The sequence below is a fragment of the Nyctibius grandis genome, chromosome 5 (assembly GCF_013368605.1).
Source record: "Nyctibius grandis isolate bNycGra1 chromosome 5, bNycGra1.pri, whole genome shotgun sequence".
NCBI classification, from domain to species: domain Eukaryota; kingdom Metazoa; phylum Chordata; class Aves; order Nyctibiiformes; family Nyctibiidae; genus Nyctibius; species Nyctibius grandis.
In genome coordinates, this window is record NC_090662.1 from 5,272,305 (window position 1) to 5,294,553 (window position 22,249).

The following is a 22,249-nucleotide window of genomic DNA, read 5'->3' on the forward strand; positions in this document are numbered from 1 at the left end:
CCTGAGGCAGTCAAGGGAGCTGGCTGCTAATGCTTGAGGAAACACTGCTGAAAATAGCTCTAACCTGCGGGGCTGTCCTGTCCTTAGCGTACTTGGCCTTTCCACCCCTAGGACCAGGGGGGAAAAGTAAGGAGAGGACTGAGGATCATCCTCAAGTGGTTAAGTGTGTGGTCAGGTCCCCTGCTCTGAGCAGTGGTGCAAACCTTTGAACCCTCCTGGATCTGGCTGGTAGCAGCAGTGTTCACTCCAATGCAACAGCAGTATCTCCAGGGACCAGAGACCTAGAGCAGTGGTGTGACACTGCAAACTGGGGACTGATTCCAGCTGTGTGCTCACTTCTAGTTCGGATGCAGAACATGCCAGAGAGGGTCTGGGATGTCCACTGGACCCATCTGGCTGCTTTGATGGGTCAGGTGTCCCAGTCTCTGAAAATGTGTTCTTGCCCTCAAAGTGAGCACTTCTGTGCAATTCAGATGTTTTACTGCTATTTCTCACCCTCCTCTACTTGGCACTGATAATTAGATCTGTTGGTTTTGGAGGTACCATTTGAGTATCTTGGAAAAAGCCAATAAAAACCTTTTAAATCCCTTGCTTTCAAATATTTCCTTTTCCTCAATCCCCCTGAACCCTGCACTTTGGCTGTGGTTAAGGTTTTTCCTACCTGCTCAGTGCACGCACAGTCCAAAAAGACTGTAAGTAAAGCTGTCTGGCAGTAATGTGTGGGCTGTGCTGACAGCTTGGTACATTAGACAGCCTGGATTAAAACTAATCCTGTTGTGTGGTAACAACTCAAATACCTCAAGCAGTGCTGCTTTTGCTCTCCAAGCAGTTGGGCTCCCACGCACAAGCGGAATACGTGAGACATGCGTTTGCGTGAGGCTGCTGCAGGCACCAGTGGTCCTAGGTCTGCACCAAGGAAGCTTTGCTGATGGTCGGATGGGAAGCACCAGCAATGCTGCTGAAGGAGAATGGTCTAAATGTAGCGTGTGTGTCCTTTGGGGTGAAGGGGGACATTTATTTCTGTCAGGGTGGGAGATGGCTGTGAGAAGAGTTGAGCAAAGGATGTTCATTAAGCTAAAAGGAGAAGCTGATGATAAAGTCAATGTGTAGAGGTGAGAGGTCCTGGGTTACCTTCCCACTAGGACTGGAGACAAGAAATTGCCCTTGCTTTGGAGAAGTGCTCAAAGGGAGCATGATATGTGGCTTCTCCTAATGGATGTGGTGCATAGGCTGCAAAGATCCTCTGGACTCGTTCCACCCCTCTTTTACAAGGAAAGGGCAGCTTTGGACACAAGAGCGATGAGGAGGGCATCTATTTGGTTTTAGCCTTCAGGGAGCAGATTTGGTTTTGCTGGCTGGCCATCTTGTGTGGCAGAAACAAGTCTTGCAGGCACTCACCTAGATTTATGCAATAGAAACACTTCATGTAAGAAGAGTCATCTCCCATCCATGGAGCAGGGCACCTCTGGACAGCAACTGGTCCATTAAAGATATTTAAGGTGCATCTGAGGATGCCTCTGACCATCTTGCTGTAGGAAGCCAACACCTAAATGAGGTGCATGGTTAGCTGGGATCAGCTCAAGTTTTCCAGCCTCACTTCCTAACTGTGGAAGGAGGAGATGATGTGGCCAGTCTGTCTTACGGGCTTGTCCAAGGACCACACCAAAGGCTCCCTCTTCCCTGATGAGATGCCAGTAGGTAGTAACTTGTATGTTACTGGCATTAGTCAGAATTAGATGAATTAGTGATGAGTTAGGCGTAGATGATGACCACTGAGGTGGATCAATGGTCCTTGATGACTTCAAACCTGCTGAGGTAAGGAGCAGACAGCTGACCTCCTTGGTGAAGAGGAAACAAGCCACTGTCTGCTTATAGCTGAAGTCACCCTTGCAGCCCTGTGGGCCATGCTGCTGTTTCATTTTCATCTTTGTTCTGAGTTATTTTGGTACTGGGCAGCCTCCTGTGCTTGTGAGACCAAGATGCAGTAAAAAGTAACTGTGGAGACACCCTCTGATCTTCTTGTCAGGGGGTGGAAATTAAGTCCTGTCTCATTCTGTGCTCCAGGATGGATTCCTGTACAGAAACATCTCATCTCATAGTCTGAAAACAAAGCTCAGAATGTAAGCAGAGGAGGAAGAGGTCACAAAACAGTAGCGATTTTGAGCTGCTTAAGGTGACAGCAGATGGCTAAATCTGGCCTCTGTGTAGATCTGTGGGTCTCTTTTCATATCCTTCCACTGTCTATCCTGGGCATGTAAGAAGTGCTGATGTCCTTCTGACTGTGGAGGAGATTCACAGCATCTTTTGTGGGTGATGCAAAAAGGATCAGAGTTGAGAAATTTGAACATTTGAAGCTCCATGCTGGGATGGAAGCACCTTTGACAAGGTGGGATGTGGTGGGTAGTAAGGGGTACAGGCCTGTCCTGCTTGGTAGCGTCGGCTTGCTGTACCACTTGTACATGCCCTGCACACTTAGCCAGTGAAGCTGGCCTAACTGGGGTCTTGGAGAAGTGGGGTTCCCTAGGTGGGATCTTGCAGTTGCACAGTAAAAACTGTTCCCTAGCAAAGGGAGAAAAGGTTTTCCTTTTCCAAAGGTTGTCAAACCTCAAGAAAACTCAAGAGCAACTTGGTGGCTTTCTTGCTAACTGAAAGTGAAGGGAAAATGTTTTGAGTGAGGAGCTGCTAACCTTGGAGACATGGGCAAGTCCGTGCCTAGGGTGGATTAAGAAGCAGGTTGTCTTTTCTGGTGTCTGTGTACCAGCCTGGTTAGCCAAAACCTGTCTGTAAATATGGCTTGTTGAGGGTTAGGGCTGTTGGGTGCACAAAACTGAGAACTATAGCTGTTTGTGATGGTGAGTGGTAGTGACCTCCTGTCCCCAAAAGGTTGTGAAGGGAGCAGGTATTCAGGATAGATCTCAAACTTGCTGTTACTCCTTGGGCAAGCTGAGGCAGTAGAGGGAAGTATTTTGCAAGTGCCATCACGATCACAGAAGAGCGACTTGCAAAGGGTGCTGTGGCCGCCAGCCCTGTCTCCCCCCTGGGGACAGCACAGCTGACAACACAGAGCAAAAGGGAAAGAGTTCAGATGCAGGAAGGAAGTAATGGATGTGTTTGTTTTCTTGTTTTGTTTGTACTCTGAGCTCTGATGGGCGATAGTAACCTGAGGGTTTGTAGGAGGATTGGTCAGTCTTGGGGTATGGGGCACAAAGCCCTGCTATACCTAACCTGTGCCAGAGACAACTAGGCACCTGACTCTATCAGGAGAGGCTGTCTATGCTTCAGGAGGATCAAAGCCTTTCTGACACTGGCCTTTAATTGCCAGCTGCCTGTAACACTGCTCCCGTCTCCTCCACAGACCACCCATTAAGCTGTTGCCTGCCAGGGAGCGGGGACGTGCGCCTTCTGAAATCCTCTGCGGGCTCAGTGGTTGCACTCACACGTAACCTTCCTGACTCCCTCTTCCTTCCCCCCTCCGTGCACTTGCCTGCTGGTCTGGCGCTCCCTGCTTGTTGTCCTCCCAGCTCAGCAGCCTCTCTGCACCCCTGGCCTCCTGGTCCTTCCCTCTGCCCTCCTTTGCTTCCTTCTTGATCATGGCTTGAGCAATTAAAATGTTGGGATGCAAGGTGTTCCTTTGGAGGTCTCTGGCATGGAGGCACTAGCTGGATGCCTCTACTTCTTAGCCGTAGCTTTGCAACGAGGCAAATGTTTTGGTACGTTGCTAACAAATGACAGCATGAGGACAAATATACATGCAAACCTGTTTTGCCCTTGCTGGGAAGCAGATTCCCCTGGAGCTGGGCTTGGTTGGATACCAGCTCTGACTAAATCCTGGTATGTGCCGCTGGTATCTGCGCCTGGAGGTTTGCACAGTGGTTTGGATAAATGTGCTTTTGCAGACTACTGGTGTTGTCTTCCCCTACCACGTCTCAACAGTACTGTGCTGAGAAAAGTGGGGCAGAGCTCCCAGTCTGCTGCTGTCCGACAGCACGTCGAGCGCTGGCATCTCACGGTGGGTTGGGTTCTTTTGCACAGATGCTATTCTAAATTCTGGCCTGATTACACTGGAAACAAGTGTGGCCAGGGGTTATCTTTATATTCAAGTGGTAAGAGGAAATGCTGAATATTTCCAAAGAGAGATACTGTAGCTCGGTTTTGCAGAGCTGAGATATTCTGATGAGCCTGGCAAGATGATAACCGGCTGGCAGGGTGCTTACAGAGGGCTGAAGCAAGCACATGTAATAGATACGGTACCATTATCGTTGTTAACAATACAAATATGCTTTTACTTATTACTTGGTAAGTACCCCATTGGAAACATTCATATTTAATTAGCATTGATTCTTTTTGAGTGAATTGCTCTAAAACCTGGAGCAGTGGAGCCCCTGTCTCTTGTTCAGACAGCGAGTATCATGTAACCAGCCATTTCCTTCATCAGCAAAAAAATTAATTCTGTTTAGGACCAAAAGCTTATGCTGCTTGTATTGAACATGGTGACCAGAAATTTTCAGACTGTTGCTGGCAAGTGGGTTGGTAAGACTTGGCAGGGAGCAAATTGCAGATGATGCCTGTAATGATTTATTTTTTAATAGAGGAGTGTGCAGGATACTGACTGGTCAGTGTATAGAGGAGGGTCAGCCCAGCAGTGTTTTCTCTTGGGGGTTGCTATTGGGATTAGTTTTAGTTTGGAAAGGATTATCAGTCTGACATTCAGAGAATCACAGAATCACAGAATGTTAGGGATTGGAAGGGACCTCGAAAGATCATCTAGTCCAATCCCCCTGCCGGAGCAGGATTGCCTAGACCATATCACACAGGAATGTGTTCTGGTCAAAAAGGGGCAGGATTTTGTGAGCTACTCCTGCAAGACTCCTCATAGCCACTGGACGGGGGGAAACCTGTCTCTGTGGACACCTACGTTTGCCCAGGTGAAGAGAAATGAAAACTCTGGTACTCTGACAAGAGGCAAACAAAATGACTGATGCCATAAAGCAATGCATGCTTGTAAGGAACCGTTTGAGTAGGATGGTGAGATTTCTGAGCTTTTGAGCTTTCCCTATATAAAGGATTTTAGTGTCTGCACTTTGAGGAGAGGGGATACTTTGCACCCTTTTACAGGAAGGGCTTCCTCCTCTCAAATCCCTGTATCCATCCAGCTCAAGGTAGCTCAACACCATGGGGTGGATACTGGCAGTGCCCATTGGTGGCTGAAGGAGAGAGAAAAATGCATCTCCAAGGCTCTGCGCATCCTTTCCCCAAGTGGAGGAGAACATATTTGTAATCCAAACCAAGAGTCATAGAAGTTGATCTGGTCTCCTTAGAGTTACCAGGAACGGCTTTTCCATTAAGCACTTGTGATACTGCTTGGCTGTGGCCATGGAGAGCTCAGGCGTGGCTGCAAGTGCTGGGGTTTCTGGATAAACGTGGGGAATTTCAGGTCTCCAGGCAGAGCCAGAGCTGTGTCTCACCCCTTTTACAGAAGCTGCCTGCCTGCCTTGTGGGACACTTGCAGGACTTCTGCTCAGCGAAGCAGTTGATCTAGGAAGGACAGGCAATGGGGGAGGAGGTGCGAGGCAAGAAGGTTTTTGGTGGTGTTTTTCTCCTCTTGGTGGATTTCAGGGGCAGGTTAGTGGAATGGAAAGCAGGACAGGAGGCAGATAAATACAGATAGTGTTAGCATCTGTGGGATAAGTAGGGTTATTTGAGTTGTGTTTGAAATTTGTTACTTGCTTGCCCTTCAAATTAACCGGAGGTGGTCTTAATTTTCATCTCCATTTACAAATCAGCCCTAACAGGAGTAGAAAAAGAGAATCAGCTTCTAGAACAAAGGGCTGGTGGTGGTAGTGGTGTACGTGGTGTGTCACGAGGGAGAGCTCTCTTGCTTATAGCCAAGTTTAATTCAAAATCACAACTGCAGTGTGAAAGACAAGTAGCTGAGCTGATACAGGGAGTCTGCACAAGTGGAAGTGCGGTGCATTTTTGCCTTTCTGCACTTATTTCTCCACATCAGTTTGCAAGGATGCAAAATGAGCTGCAACTAGTAAGGGATGCAAGTCTGCTAAATTTTCTCTTAATAGAAGCTGGAATTACTTTTTTTCACTAGAAAGATTTGAGCTTAGACCTTCGTGTGTTTTGATCTTCAATGGAGTAATGACTTGTAGACCCAGCAGGGACTCCCAAACCTTTCTACCCCAGGCATGTTGTCCTACAACTATAGATAGAAAATCTCTCCGCTAATTCTAAGTTTGGTATTGAGTATTTGTCTTGCTGCAAAACTTGCAATATGGAAACACTTCCCTGTCCCTCTAATCAGCTCAGATATCAAGCATGAGGCATTTTTTCTGCAAGACTTTCTCCTCCTGTCCTCTGTGTCAGATTTAGTGTGCTGTTTTCCCAGGTGACCCTCCACAAGCTGCTGCCTGGATTGGCCAGTGTATCCTCTACTTGCTGATAATGGTTTTTGAGAAGACTGTGATTAGCCTTGTCCTGCTTATCCCAGGTTGGACAAAGGTAAGCTCCTGAGCTGTGTTTTTCAAGCCACAGCTGTTGTGGCTTGTTTCTTGTCAGCTTTGCCTTCTTAGTGGTCCCCATCATCATGGATCTTTAATCCTTACAACTTGTTGACATCTCTCTGTAGTCATTAGCTATTGCTTAAGTTTGGGGAAACATGACTTTCATAACAGCTTGGCTTTTGGTACATTCTCTTGCTAGTCAAAAGCTACTGGAATAAGATACTGCTTTGATTTTTCTCTTCCATCCTTGGAAGGCTAAAATGGGCTGGGCTGACAGCTGAGCTCATTCAGTTCTGCCAGAGGATTTCTCCATTATCTTGTCAAGTCAGTTCATGTTGGTGTTTCATGATCCCATACCTAAGCTAGGGGGACTCTGAGGTTAATTTGGAAACAACTATCCCAGCAATATGCTGTCCTTCCACCTCCAACTGCTTCTGTATGGTAGCTCATGCAACGGTAATTGAATTGATCATGAGTTTCTCTTTTAAAAAAAATAAAAATAAAAATCCTGTGGCAGTTGTAGCTACATATGTGGTAGCAGGTAGGTGTGATGGGTATAGAAACCAATTCTGGGTGTTGATGGATAACTCCAGTATTGAGTACATTTACACATAGTGGCTGGTACCTCACAGGCTGATGTGACTTGACTGAGGAGTTATTTACAGCAATCTGGGAGCACTTATCTGTTCCTCTTAAGGGCTTGTTCTTCTACCCAAGTAGCCTACAGTGCTGACTTGAACACGACCATGTTCAGCAGCACACACTGCTAGATCCAGAGATGCTGCTGGATTCCTCTCCACGCTTGTCATGCATGGCTGGTGTCTGTATTTTGCAGCGAGGCTCCAAGGAAAGTCCCACCAGTTGTCATGGGTAGTTAAACTGAAAGAGTAGCAGTACTTATTTCTTGATCTGTACAAAATCCCTTGTTTGGCAGCTCGGCTAAAGGAATAGCCCATGTAACCTTTCTATGAGCTGGGCTAAAGCAAAGGCTGCAGAGCCCTAGCTAGGGGACTGCTGGTGTAAGAAGGCAACCAGTTTACAGCAAAGATCTCCCAACAGAGCTGTTCAAATAATGCTTCTAAACGCTTTGTCCTCTGCAGCTTCAGCAGATCCTCTTGGGTTACATCCCAAACCCCCAGCTGGAGCTCATCCTGGTCATGCTTGTTGTGCCGTTTATAGTCAATGTAAGTGATGCCTCTGTAAGCACTGGGTGGGGTGGTTTGGAAGTTATGGTCCCCTGCAATGAGGAGCCTGTACAGGAACTGGCCTGGGGCAGCCTTGAGTAATTGGAGTGGCTGGGACAGGGTGGAGGGGAGTGGAAATGAATATATTTGTTGTCATGAATACACAAATATGTCACTACTGCCCTGCCATGGTCTCTGTTCCTAATTCCTGGTGGCTGACTCTTTGAAGAAAGCTGGGACTCGTTAGCTGAGAGCTGCATCTTGGCAGCAAGCTACAGGCGTGGGAATGCTCCAAAGCCCTTTCAGTTCCTGTAGGATGGCTTGTCAGTGGTGACTTTTGGCAATCTAGCAATTTGGGTAGACTTCAAATAGCATCACAGCAAGGCAAGGTGTTCAGGTTACCCAGAACTATTGATCTTTGCAAAACTAGTTTGGTAAAACCTCTTGAAAGCTCAGCTTTTTCCTGGTTCCCCTGATTCTGGGTAATCCTTGACCTGCTGCTTAGTTCTTGCAAAGATGGGATGTGAGAACAAGGTGTTAACATCCAGATCCCCCCTGGACAAGGAGTGAGTTGAACTCTTTTCAGTTTACACCATGAGCATTGCAATGGATGCAGCATTGACGAAGCTGGGTTTACTGGCCTGTGCTACCAACCTCTCTGCCCACCCCAGGCTGCATTTCTTTATTTGAAAGCAAACTCTGGTTCTCAAAGAACTGAAACTGATGCAGACAGAGCAGGTGAACCTGGGATGGAGATTGGTTCAGGGGTTATTTCCTGGTGGAAATTTGGCCTACTGTGGTCGTCTTTTTTTTCTTCTCTTTTTTTTTTTCCACTGGGTCTTCAACAACTATGGAATCAATAGGGTTTATGTGAGAAGGGATCTTGGGAATTTAACTCATCCAGCCCCCATGGGCACACTTGATGCAGGGTTAGTTTAAGATATTAAATTAGGTTGGTCAAGGCTGGACATCTGGAGAAACCAAAAGGAGAAGAAATAGCTGTGATTGAATGACTTTGTATTTTGGTCTCTGCAATCTATTCATGCAACTTCTTTCTCCCCAAGGCCATTATGTTCTGGGTTGTGGACAGCTTGATCATGAGGAAATATAAGCAGAAGGACACCCTGGACATCAACAGATCCATAGAAACTCCTCGGATTAGGAAGACTGAGGAATCTCAGGTAGGACCAAGGATATCCTGTGTTTGAGACCAAACTGCAAGCTTGTGGCGTGGTCTGTGTGCTTCACCAGAACCATGCAGCATACCATCACGTTGCCTAGACCTAGGGTGATGCTTTGTGCATGTGATCGATGACCCTGCTAAGTCAAACTGACTTTCCATGCTTGTAGCTGAGGTCAACAGAGGGATGTTTTCTGGGGTGATCTGGCCCTGTCTAACAAAGAACAATATTACAACCTACAAAGCATTGCTGAAATATAGCCCTAAATGATGACAGTATCACGTGACAGATGAGCTAGCTTTTGCACTAACCTCTGTGGGCTTGTTGGAGTGGCAGGCTAAAGCTGGTGGGTAACTCTGTACCATCTTTTTCAACTTTCCCATTTTTAATTGCAATTAATCTTGGCTTAGAAGAGCTTGCTTTCCGTACTGTAATTGGTAACATCCTTTTTAGAGGACAAGGCTTACCTGGGAATCCTATTTTTTTGTCAGCGTTTGGTATTTTTTCAGCCAGATGATGGTCCCTTAGCTGTAGGAAGCTGTATTTTGGGTAGTCTGAGCTTGACACTTAGAAGTTACGGGGGGGAGGAAGTGCTCCAGTCCCAGCAGACTTTGTTCTTGTTAATGACACGTGATTTGCTGGGCAGGTGGTGCGTGCTTCTCCTTGGCTTTTGGGCAGAGACCGTAACCTGAGTCACTGGGTTTAATTCCCTTCCTTCCCCTGGCACCCAGACCCTGTTTCAAAGTGCTCTGTGTATGACTGCTGATATCGTGCAGTTCACTGGCGAGACTCGCTCAGATAAGAAAGCTTCTGGCAGTCGCAGGCTGGCCTCTGGAGTAGCTTCTGCTGAGGAATTTAGGATGAACAGAAATAGCTCTTGCTTTCTGAGAGCTCTTTTATAAAGAGTAACTCTGGTCCTTTGCTGATGGGTGGGATGGCCAGCTACTGGTGACATTGCAAGGCACGCAGAGGTAATAGTGTTTAACGGCGTACTTGGCAGTCTGCACAGCAGTGATGGCTTGACAGCTCAAGGGTGCAGTGGGGAAGCGGCTGCCGCTCATGGGGATGCGGTGTTGGAGGCATCCTCCCTCTGTCAGGAAGGGCAGGCAGATGTGAGCAGCTGTTGACAAGTGAGTCACTCCTCCTGGCCCTGCCTCCAGATAAACAGTTGTAGCTTGGTGAGGTTACTAGAAACATGTGGACAGTGTGCCCCAGGGAGTTTCCTGAGTGGTGTGAGTGGTGAGGGCATCCTCGAGAAATCTTTTATTGATTTGGAGAGAGGAGGGAAGAGAGGCCTGAGGTGGGCAGTACCAGTATGTCTTGATGGTTATGCATTGAAGCTAAGAACTCATACCTAGGATGTGAAGGTGGATTAACTCTGGGCGTGAACGTCTCCTTGGTTATGGCACAGTTCCATTTTCTTAGGGGTGATTGATGTTCAAGAGTGTTAACTTCCTTGGAAGAGCTAGGTTGGAGGTCTGCTCCAAATGTAAAAGTGGTGGTGAAGATCTACGTTACTGACTGGATATGCTGGTGTGTTCCTGAAGGTTTAAGATCAGTTAAAATCACACCAGCTCAGAAACAAGGGTAAGGAGGTGACATCTCTAGTTGAGACGCCAAACTCCTTTCCAGCCTTTCAAACCTAAACTTGGAGCATCTAGTCTTATAGACGGCTTGCTGCTGTGAATACGCAGATTGTTTTGCAGTTAATGATTTTTCCATGGAAATGGAGCTGGTCATCTGCCTTGCTCTGCTGAAGGCAGGCCAAGTGTTTTCTGGCCTCTGGCTCAATTTTGGATAATCTGGAGGGAAGATATCTGTTAATCTCCAGAAGATAGGAAAGGTTCTTCTGGTAGCTCAACTAGACAGGTTGTTTCAGGGGGTGGAAACTTTGACTCCCACTGTCTGACAATTGTTGTCAAAGGCTTCTTCCATCTTCCAAGTACTTGACTATTTTTCTCAGACAAATTTTTGCTGAGACCTTTAATGTGCAGGTCATCTGTTCATCTTGAAACCCTCTGATCCATCACTGCAGTGGAGCTACCAAGGGGGGACCGGTTTGTTTCTGGAGCAGTCTATGGGGACTGCCTCCTTTCTGCTCAGATGTGTTCCCATGCCTCTGGCCCAACGAATGTTTTGGGCAGAGAAAGAAGATAATGAAGGAATACAGAAGTGGGTGACCTGCCTTTCCAATGCTCTTCTTGGCACTGGGCCTCAAGGTATAGCCATAGACTCCTGCTTCATGTGTTAACTTTTTAGTATATAAATTAAAGATCATATTGGCTGGCTGGGTCCTACAGCTGGATTGGCTGGAATTTAGGCTTGAAAACAGAAAATGAGGGTTTACTGGGCTCGTTGTTGCTAATAACCTGTTCAAGTGGGGGAATTTTTTTTTTTCCCCTCCCTGCTGCCCAACAGAGGAGAAAGGAGGGAGGGTGAGAAGCATCTGTACAGGACAGAGCTGGCTGAGGCTAATGAGTCCCACAGTTTATCAGGGTTCATCAGGGATGTCTAGCAGCAGGCGCCAACAGTTCACCATCATGCTGCCTTCTTAAATTTCAACCCTCTGCCTATCTTGCCCATAGAGAGTGTCATTATTTTCACTTGAACTAGCAGTTTGTGTTTGGAAAAGGAGGGGGAGAGAGGAAGGAGAATGGAAAGAGGGGGCTGACGTTAACCTGTTAAAAACCCACACTCAGTATTTTCTATAGGGGTAACAGGAAAATCCAGCTTTGTCCTTGGCTTGGTAGACTGGCTGGGTGGGAAGAGGGAACCCATCAACCAGCAATCCTGACCCTGGTGTAACTTACTGACTCCATGGCTGCAGTGCAGACCAAAGAACTGGCAATTTCTTGTGGGTTTTAAGGCTCTTCTGGTGAGCCACAGATGAAACAATGGGTTCTTCCTTTAATGGAGCAACTGCTGAACTTTTTTACACTGAAACTCTGAGAGGGGCAAACTCATATGGCTGGAAGAATTTCACCATTCCTTCTAAGTCAGTCTTAAAGCTTTCTGTTTCAGACTTGTGTTCTGCCTTGGTAAATGTTCACGCAGTCTTTTTTTGCCCTCTATTTTGTGAGATGGAAAGAGATCTCTTAGGAGTGCCAGTCTGAATTCAGTGCTGCTCAGGCTGTAGAAATGTGTTCATCTGCATGGCCCTTATTTCTGTTTTGCGTGTGTCCTGCCCTTGACCTGAGTCTTTTTCCCTTGCCCTTGCAAGTGCCAGATCTAATCAGTGATTTCTTTGTTTTCTCCACTTGGGAAAACAAGTTAGTTTTAGTAATGTTTTATTTGATCTTTTTTTGAGCTTTTTTTTTTTCCCCAAGGGAGGTGGGTGAGTTTCTGTTTCTTTTCTGAAGGCTTATATTTTCAGAGATGAGCCTTAAAGCAAAACTCAGTCTAATAACAGTGGTACTTGTAAGAACCATTAGGGTAAACCTAGAACCTAGTTTAAGGTTGGAAGGAAAGCTAATACACTACATGGGGGCCTGCCTTTGGTCAGCATGGAGTTCAGCACCTATCGTAACTCCCTTCATAGGAGCTGTGACTTTTGGCATGACTGAAGATGCTGATGAATGCCAATAGCAATGCTGCTTGCTTTTAAGTATTGAAGAATACCCCAAGAGCAAGTTTTATTTGCTTGGTACTTCGCTGAACTGATTTTTAAAGAGCTCAAACTCAGGGTGAACTTACAGGCTGCCCAGGGAGGTTGTGGAGTCTCCTTCTCTGGAGATATTCAAAACCCACCTAGACATGACCCTGTGCAACCTGCTCTAGGTGAACCTGCTTTGTCAGGGGGTTGGACTAGATCATCTCCAGAGGTCCCTTCCAACCCCAATCATTCTGTGATTCTGTGGGCTCAGGTGCCTGGTCCTTATGGAGAAGCTAAATGAAGGTGGGCATAGAGGTGCCTCTGGAAGGAAACCGTCCCACCTGTCAGTCCTACTGACTCATGGCAGCTCATCTAAGTTCAGATGCAGGAGGATGGGTGGGATGGTTCCTACCTCTACACTAGGCTGATGGAGCTTTAGGCAAACAGTTTTTCATGGCTAGTGGGGGAATGGCCCCAGAGCTGCTTTTGTTTTACAGCCTGTGTCAGAATTCCCATGTCTCTGCAATCTCTTCCTCAGCCACTGAGATTGCATGGTTATCTGAAAAGATGGAGTACCAAACCAGCAGGCAGCCTCTCCTCCCACACAGGGGGGGTTGGTAGAGCACATGGGCAGCCCTGTTTTGGTAGCGTGAGGCAGGTTGTTTTGCAAGCTGCTGGCCTCCTGGTGCGGGGAGGAATGCGTGAAATATTTGAGGACTGCTGAGTGAGACAGCAGCACATTGTCCTGGAGCTGGGAAACCGTGGCCCATTCCCAGCTGTGCCACTGACCGGCTGTGATCCTGACCTGGATGCATCTGCAGGGGAAGCGCCTTGTCCAAGTTGTGCTGAAAACTCCTAGACTAGAGTTGGGCTTGAAAACTATATCTGAGGGTGGGTATGTCCTGTGACTGTCATAGCGATGAGGTCTCATGATGAAGCTCCCTGGGGAATTGTGGAGAGGTTACTGGGGGACTGTTGGCTCCAGCAGCTTTGTGCAAGCTGTATGGTGGGCAGGTAGCAGCCTGAATGGGTCTGGATGCACAATGCTCAGTGCCTGCTCCATCATCCATGCCTGGCTTCAAGGGGATTTGAGTTTGCAGCTGAAACCCACTGAAATTACCAGTTCATTAGGCCCCAAAACTAGGCCCCAAAACTAGCCTGTTGCAGCCTGTCAGAGTTCAGTGAGTTTACAATGCTGCGTGTGACTAATTACCCACCCATTTTTTCAGGTTCAGCAGCATCACAATATTGATATGATAAACAGAGGAAATCCTCACTTCGAAGAGATGGAAACTTCCCAGTGTGTGTCTTGAACCAAAAAAAAATTCCTTGAGACCAATGAGGGGGACATGAGAGAGCTTAATCTGATCTGCTGCTGTCCTTTGAGTGTCTGACATGCTGCTGTGAAGATAACATCAGATGCAGGGGCTGGAGTGTGTGTGAGGGTGGGGAGGAAATCTTCCCCTGCAGCTCTTCTGCTCCTTTGAAGTCATTGACTCATTGCAGTTTGTTTTTCCTGTTTAGGTGTTCTGTTGCTGTGGTGACTGGCCCTGTAGTGCTGCTGAAGTGCTAACAAGGGGAGGGCATGTTAATTCACAGCTATGCCCGGAGACAGCCATGGATAAGACTAATTCCCCCATGCTCCTGGTTTTGCCCTAGGGAACGCTGGGCTCTGGGACTGGCTGAGCTGTTAGGGACTGTGTGTGAACGCGCTGGGCTGAAAGCTCAGGCATCATCCCTTGACTTGTGCCTTTGAGCTGGAAGGCTGGTGTGGGTCAGGCACAGGGAAGCTCCATAGTGCATTGGTTCAGTCTTTGGAGCAAAGTGGAGTCAGATGGGGCTGAGGCTTGGGTGGGAGGTCTAAGCTGCCTTGCTGGAGGAAGCTGTGCTTGTGGGTGTGGTTGTGGGACCTGGATCCACATCAGCCATGAACTAGTGATGCTGTTTGGATTCTGTGATGGGTGAAGAGTGGGGGAAAGGGCTGCTGGCATTGCTCATCTAGGGAAATAAAACTGGAGGCCCTTGACTGTGCTGTTAGGCTTGAGCCCCCCTGTAGTGTTGGGTGCTGAGGTGCCAAGGACCTGGCCAGGCTTCTGGTGTGGATGACTAGTGTTTACCAAAAATCCCGTGATTCGGCTGAGCTCCTGAGTACTGCTGGGCAAGACACAAGCTGTAGCACAAGGGTTGACTGCACTTCAGCTGTGCTTGGAGGTAGCTGCTGTCAGGGGTGATGACAGTAGGGCTTCTCTTGCCCAAGGCTGGGTTTTGGAGGTAAGAAGGGGTAGGATGGGGTTTAGCAAACAATATGTCAAGCCCTGAATATTACCCATGCAAACTGCCCATCCGTGGAGCCTGCTGACTGGCGTTGGGTTTCAGCTCTTCTGCAGTCAGTGCAGCCATAGCCCAAGTAAAATCCAGCCTTTTTCCTCTTCCAGATGATGTGGCTGGAGGATGCCCCACGCGTGGCTCCGTCTGCATCGTGCAAACACTCCAGGCAGCCAGTTAGCTCAGAACAGCCTGTTGGTAGCTTCGAATCTGAAGTTAGCTACTGAGAGCATAGGTGTTCCTGAAGGCAATGGGCAGCCTTTTGATCATGCAGCAAAGCTTTGGGCTTTCTTACCTGGAGAGGTACTGGTGAGAGGTCTCAGTGTTCTATTTTGGCTCCCACAATCCAGACTGAGCCAGGAGCTTCTATGCCAGGTAGAAATAAGATGCTACCAGGTGAGGACACCAGTCTTGAACTTGTTGGCCATGGCTGAAGCTAACTCTGTAGCTCTGCTTGCTCTCCTGGCTGAGCTCTGGAGATAACAAGCAGCTGGGGGCCTGGGGAAGGGTCTACATTTGGTGCAGCTGTTTGCAAAACACGTGGCCTAGCTTCTGTACATCCCACCAAGGCTGCAGCCTGGCCTGAACATACATGCCTGTGTGAGTCCTGTCCCATAGTGAACAGAGCTTTCAGCTGCCTGTTCTGCTTTCAAGGGGGGAAGCGGGGGCTGGGGCACCAGATCATCACAGTGTCTGTGCCCAAATCTGTCTGGCTGTTGTGGGAGAGATGGTCAAGGTGACCTCGAGACCTTTCCCATCTGCCAGAGAAGATTAGATCTTGCAGCAAACCCTTCTAGAGGTGCTTGACCCCTTCAGCAAGCAGTATAAAGAAGAGCTGAGAACTTTCACTCCATCAGCATCTATCTGTTCTCCTTTCTAGGTGTTACTCTCTCCAGACATGGATTTTGATCAGTCTGAAAGTGACCAGGATATTTCAGGACTCCAAGGAACGAACCAGAAGATGAAGCAGCCCAGCTATCAGGTGGTCATCTGACAACACTGGGACAAGGGAGGTGGAGAAAGAGAAGCAGCACTGTGATCCTTGAGCTGGCCGAGGAAGGGCAGGGTGGGGAATGCTAGTTGATCCCTGTGGATCTGCAGAGATCCTTTTGCCTGCCTCATCTAGACCTCACCTTCTGCAGTTGTCTCTTTGGGATGGTGTCTGTGCATCCTCTACAGGCTTGAGCAGTATCTGCTTCACCTGTCTGACCCTAACCTGTACACTGCAGGCACGTTGGGGTTAGGGTATGGATATGTACTTCCTCTGGCTGGCCAGCTGGGTGTAACTTTTGTCAGGGCTAAAGACTGAAATCAAAAGATTGTCTGCTTTTTTTTTATGGAAAAGAAAAGAAAAAAATGATATATCCTGTACTACCTGAACTGTGACACTTTTATATGCACAATGCTCACAAGAATTGGTTTGCAATATGTATTTAAATGTCCCAAACTGGGAAGATTGTCTCAGTGGATCTGATGCTTTTTACTGTTTTATAAGGAATGCAATAAATATTTGACCTAAAACTGCTTCATAATTGAAATGCCTTCATGTGCTTAATATTTTGCAATATCCTAATGCTGTAAAGGGGGAGGAAAGGGATCTGTTGAAATCTTTCCTGACCAGTTCCTCACAGGGCAGGTTGTCTTTCTCCAGCAGGGCTATCCTAGTAAACCTGCAGAAGAAGAGCTGAGCCACAGTGTTTGTTTCTGTAGATGGGTTGTCTGAGCCACTTCAGTGCAAAGACCTGATGTGCAGCATCAGCCTGTGCTGGACTCCAGACTGGAGCAGTCTGAGATCAATCCCAGTTGCCACTGTACAAGTGCATGTTTACCAGGAACTAGAAGTTGACTACTTTCCTTTTACCTAGTTTAAAATAAACATATAAAATCTCTGCAGGACCTGATTCAAAAACTAGATCTGAAGAGTCAACTGAAGCCCTGTTGACCAGCCCTGATCTTCTGGGGGTAAGAGAATGGCTTCAGGTAGGACTGCTGCAGGAGAAGACCCCTGCGTCATCCCAGATCCTGGTGCCTTTTGCTCCAACTGTGAGGTGCAGGGCTTTGCCCTCGCTCTCTTGTTAACGTACTGTATTTATCTACAAACACAGAAAAATGCAAAACACTCTGCAGCTCTCCTGGGGGGAGAGAGAGCACAGAGCAGCTGCACAATGCACTCCCAGACTGGGTGCAGATACACAGCTGTGGTGAGACCCATACAGAGTCCAAATGGTGGATAGTCCTCGGAGCAGGGCCTGATCCAGGATCCACTGAACTGAACTGATAGACCCTGTTGAGCCTTAAACAGGCTTTGCTTAGTGCAAGACAGTCCCCAGAGGTGTTGGGCAGGAATTATCTTTTATTTTTCCTCCCTGCCTTGTATTTTCCCAAGAAAACACTCTTTATTAAGGAGTAGAAAAGAAAGGATTTGGATTTTTCCAACTTAGACAGCTTTAGGCTTTTAAAAGCTGAGCTGAGAGCATGTGAAGTTTTTTGGTTTTGTGGGGTTTTGGTTCTTTTTTTCCCTGAACTTCAAAGTAGTTTAGAAGCATCAGATGCAAATCAAAGGCTTGCATGTCCCTTAGTGAACTAGATGTGCTTGGCTACACTTGCAGCTGCGCAGCCTTATACTGTATTTCTGGAAATTAAGTCCCTTTTTGTTTCTTCCTTACTTAATGAGGGGTGAAAATCCTACTTGTGCTGGCATGTCAAATGGCTTTTGGAACACATGGCACACAGCTCTCTGAATAGATCATTTATATTGCTTAGTGAAATTAGTTTCACAATGCAACTTCTGCTTTGGTGGAGTTCTGTGCTGGTAAGGGCTGGAATAATTCTTGTGCTGTTCAAGGTCTTGACTGAAAATAGATCAAAACAGCTGCCCTATTAGAAACGTTCTCAAAGTGTACTGGTATTTTTGTTTTGTTCTTGCTATAGGGCCCCACACTGCAATGCTGTATCACAGAATCACAGAATGGTTAGGGTTGGAAGGGACCTCTGGAGACCATCTAGTCCAACCCCCTGCCAAAGCAGGTTCACCTAGAGCATGTTTCACAGGGTCACGTCCAGGTGGGTTTTGAATATCTCCAGAGAAGGAGACTCCACATCCTCCCTGGACAGCCTGTTCCAGTGCTCTGTCACCCTCACAGTAAAGAAGTTCCTCCTCATATTCAGATGGAACTTCCCATGTTTCAGCTTGTGCCCATTGCCCCTGTAGTATGTGAAGAGTGCAAATTCAGCCACAGCACAGTCCTTGTCCTAAAATGGAAGGTGAGTGATGTGATCTTGACTGGAGAATAAATGTGACACTTAGCTCTTGGTTGAGGCTGGCCAAACAGGCTCGCAGGAGGCGATAGCTGGGCAAGCATGATGTGGGGGAAGGTTGTCCCCCTTGAGCATTGTGTAGCCGGTGCTGTTTCAGCAACCCTAAATTCAGGAGTCCCATTCCCTTATCTGAAGTGGTGGTGTACAGTTGTTTCCGCTGCGCTCCAAAGTGATTGCTCAGCCCTCATTCCTGAGCTGTCTGAGCAGCTTGCAATCTTTAACCGTATCACCGCAAAACAAAGTGCTCTGTGGCACTCTTGGAGATGAGAACAAACGTGTGCCTGTATGTGCAGTTGTCGTGGTGCGCTTCATGGGAGCTCGCCGTGCTACAACAAAGGGTTGTGAGGACCAAGCCTGGACACAACCTCCTTCTGAGAGAGGGAAGTGTTGTGATGCCCCCTTTATAGATGGGGAAAGCTTGAAGTTTACGGTCCGTGACCTGCCTTTGCTCTTACTGTTCTTGGGGCAGCAGGAGCATAAATTCTGGTTTCCCATGTCTTATGCTACTGTATTTAAAGCTCGGGTCAGTCTGCTCTATGTGGTTAAATTCATTCTCAGTTTAGGGTGGGAGTGGACACTTAGGGTCTGTTCACCTAACACACTTCTTGTTTCCTATCAAGTGTATAGAAGCTGAAGAACATCACTGACCTTTAATTTTCTGCTGAAATTACTTGAGTTCCCAACCTATTGTTAACTTGTAAGTGGTTCTTTCAGGCATCTGGTAACATGAGCTTGTTCAGCAGCATAAAACATACATAACCTTAGCGTCAAAGGCTCATTTTAACTTTGCCAAATGAAAGCTTCACTGCATTGTTCACTGTAAAATATTTATTGTGAAATGGATAACTGGAGCCTTAACGAGAACTTGAGTATATTGCTCCAGGTGCTTCGTATGGCTGGGAAGTGGGACTTGGTCACTGTTCTTTTCAGGGCCTGAAAGAAATATATCTCCTTGGCTGGAGGAGGAGGAATAGGAGTAATGATGCACCTGAAGCGTTAGCAATATGTGTGTGTATATATATACATATCTATATACAGGAGAGATGAGATGAGAGGAGAGCCTAAGCCAATTGCTCCCCTTAGCAATACACTTGAACAGCAAAATGTGGGAGGAGAGTGAAGATTTCAAAGAAATCTCTTTTCAGTAAGGACGGTATGAAGAAGACACCTGCCAAACCCTGGTCTGTCTAGAAGTTCACTGCCGCTGTCGTGTTCACCCTGTGCGAGTGAAATGGGAGGTTATTTGGGAATGGGCTGGGTGATCCTCCTACTGTCTGCTTAGGTGGAGAAGTCAACATTACAGATGCTCTTTTTCATCTCATTTCTGGCCCATGAGCACGCTGCAGAGCATTAACCTCTTTGGTTATTGGACGCTCAGGACTGTGCTGAAGGTCTTGCCTTCAGTTCTCCCTTGCAGGAGAGCTATTTCTCAAGATAGCTGGGCCCAAAGCAGTAGTTTTGTCTTTTATGTTTTGTTCCAAAGCATGAGCCTTGGCATGAGTTTTGCACTGAGTGAGCTCTCTGTAGGGACATTCCAGTGTGCAATCAAATCTAGCTCTTTGCTTTCAGCTGTTTCCCTGTTCCTCACAGCACATGGTGGGAATAACCAACCATGCTTTCTACCTGCTCTGCTGCCACAGTGCTAGCAGTGCTAACTGGATGGTCAAGCAACTGGAAAACCACCACACCCAACACACACCCCCAGCAGCTGGAGCTCCTACAGCAACAGTATGATTTAATTTTTAAATATGCAATAAAAAAATCAGTCAAGATTGAACCTATTTATGTAGGTCTCTGGCAACTCCTTAGTTTTCTCCCAACACATGGATATCATTTAGCTGCTGGAGATGCTTCCACACTCCCCCCTCCTTCCTTTCAGTCCTGGAAAGGCAGAGTATACGTGAGCTCAATTTGGCCTTGCCATGTAAATGTCTTTGGGGTTGTTGAAATCCTCTTTGGCCAAGTTCTCTACTAAGAAAACTCCCCTGTGGCTGATCTATAGCATTATTCAGTGATGCCTCACTTTAAAATAGACCACAGCGTTGCAGTTTGGGTTTGGAGGTTTCTTTGTAGAGCAGAACCACCTGCAAGTGGGGGTGGCTGGCAGACCCTTCTGTAACCTCCTGCTGCCAAATTCCTGCTGTCTACAAATTCCTCCAGTGTGAGGAAAGAGAAGAAGCCAGGGAAATTGGGATGAAATATTCCTGACAATTTGGAGTAAATAGAGACTTCCTCCCTGATTAGAAAAGCAGCTAGAAATGTCTAGTCTAAATTCAAGAGGCTGCTTTGTAGGGTCATAAGCTATCACGGGTGCTGGTTCATCATCCTTTAGAGAATTTAAATCTCTGCTAAGGAGAAGTGATGCTCTGCTCAAGGAGGCGGCAGGTGTGTTGGAAGCTCATGGTGGAACTTTGTTTCTCTCTGGGGGAGTCAAGACTCAAGAAATCACTAAACCTGCAATGTTATTTAAATGAGATGCTTCATGGAATGGGAGCCTACACCACTCCTGTTGCTGCTGAAGACCAGAGGTGCTTTTTAAGCAGGCAGCCTGTGCACTGAGACAGCAATAAACCACATGAAGGTTTTCACCATTGTTTTAAGGGTCCATAGTGGTTCAGGGAACATCACCCTTAGTGGCAAATCCAGACCCCATCCCAATAACCAAGAAAGCAATACCCTCTTGTGGCCTGTTGATTTAAAGTTTTGATTTCTTTGTTACCTCTTTGATGCTAATGGGTCACTGCAGATGAACATCCACCCACCCCTCTCTCTCTCTCTCTCTCCCTCTCTCTCTCTCCTTTCCCCAGGGACCATGGTTGGAGCAGGTGCTCCAAGACACTTTGCAAGGCGTATCACCCAAGGTTGCCTCTCTAGATAGGCACTGTGCTGTATGATCTGTGCCTCTCACTGGGTGACTCACCAGCCCCTGGGAGTATTGCACAGATCCCTGCATGCGTTTATTTAAGGCCAGCAGCTCTCTGCACTGTTAGATGCTGGCCCATTTCTTCCTCCCCTCCCCCTGGGAGAGCACCGATCACACCTTTAACCATGTCCTCAACCCTTCCCCCCCAAACCTCCTTGTCTTCAGGAATTTGGTGAACAATGTTCATCTAGCATGAAAGAGAGAGAGCTGATTTCCAAGGGCAAAAAGCCTTGGTTTCTTTGGCACCAAAAAGTGAAGAAATATTCGTTAAGTTGCCTAGCTCTGGAGACTTTAGAAGGGAACCACTGTCACACATGCTGCTGCGATGCATTGCTGTGATCGGTCTTACAGGCTGTTAATTATCCCAGAGCTGGTCCCTGTGTCGAAAGGATGAGAAGCCAAATAGTCTTTATAGCTCCCATCGATCAGTTTGTCCGCATTGTTTTTGGCAAACCAGCAGTCAACTTCCTGCTGGCCGTTGTAGATCCTCCTCTGCTTCCACACAACAGGAACGAGCCGTCCCTTCACTTTCAGGGTATTTGTAGGATTTGGCTTTAATGCTTCTGTTGTTTGGTTCTGACCAACCTGCTGATGGCTTGTGTTTAGAGATTCCTGAAGAAGTTTAACTTCATGGTTCAAGAACTGACCTGCAAGGCAAGATGAAATAGAGTCCATGACTGGCTGTTTTGTGCCTCTTTGTAAGTTGTTTTGTGGGGGTTTTTTAATAGGCTGTGTTTTGAGGATTCTTAGCGTTTGGGGTTGTAAAGGGCTGCTTCTGCAATAGCAGGATGAATCTAGGTCCTGCGATTCTTTTCTAAATCATACAAACACAGAGATACAGATTAGAATCAAAGCCTATTTCTTTTTTTTTTTTCACTCATCAACATACATTGCCTGAGCTAAAGAGCCTTTTGAGCTGCCTGTAGTACGTACCCTTCTGTGGGCCACAGTTACTAGAGGATAATAACCCATGCAATGCCCATGAGCCAGCAGAAGGAAGATCTAGGCCTGAAGCTCCAATTTCTTTTCCCTTGCCTTATTGGGGGTAAGGTCTTTTAGGCCAAACCTAACTGTGGATTTAGAGGTTTGTGCATGCAAGTGGCCTGAATCCAAAACCCCACTCCTGAGGAATCATCTCATGCTTAACCTGGGGGGGTCCTGAATGTCACAGAAACTATGGCTTCAGTCTTAGAGTTCTGCACCTGTACACGGCCATA

General features: G+C 47.1%; 2 protein-coding genes across 4 annotated transcripts in view; one reads left to right on the plus strand and one right to left on the minus strand.

The window, feature by feature from the left end:
- Positions 1–16,323, plus strand: part of LOC137663841 (store-operated calcium entry regulator STIMATE-like) — a 37,719-nt gene extending 21,396 nt beyond the window's left edge. For 2 of the 3 annotated variants that reach the window (XM_068401435.1, XM_068401437.1), the window contains 4 exons: positions 6,395–6,507; positions 7,610–7,693; positions 8,758–8,874; positions 15,672–16,323. In XM_068401435.1, coding sequence (XP_068257536.1) covers positions 6,395–6,507; positions 7,610–7,693; positions 8,758–8,874; positions 15,672–15,785 — 428 coding nt within the window. In that variant the 3' untranslated portion in view covers positions 15,786–16,323. The remainder of the gene's footprint in view (positions 1–6,394; positions 6,508–7,609; positions 7,694–8,757; positions 8,875–15,671) is intronic. The other variant, XM_068401436.1, reaches the window with a different exon arrangement.
- A 2,631-nt stretch (positions 16,324–18,954) lies between these two features.
- ITIH5 (inter-alpha-trypsin inhibitor heavy chain 5) overlaps positions 18,955–22,249 on the minus strand; it is a 50,641-nt gene continuing 47,346 nt past the window's right edge. The window contains exon 14 of the mRNA XM_068401921.1: positions 18,955–21,679. Coding sequence (XP_068258022.1) covers positions 21,378–21,679 — 302 coding nt within the window. The 3' untranslated portion in view covers positions 18,955–21,377. The remainder of the gene's footprint in view (positions 21,680–22,249) is intronic.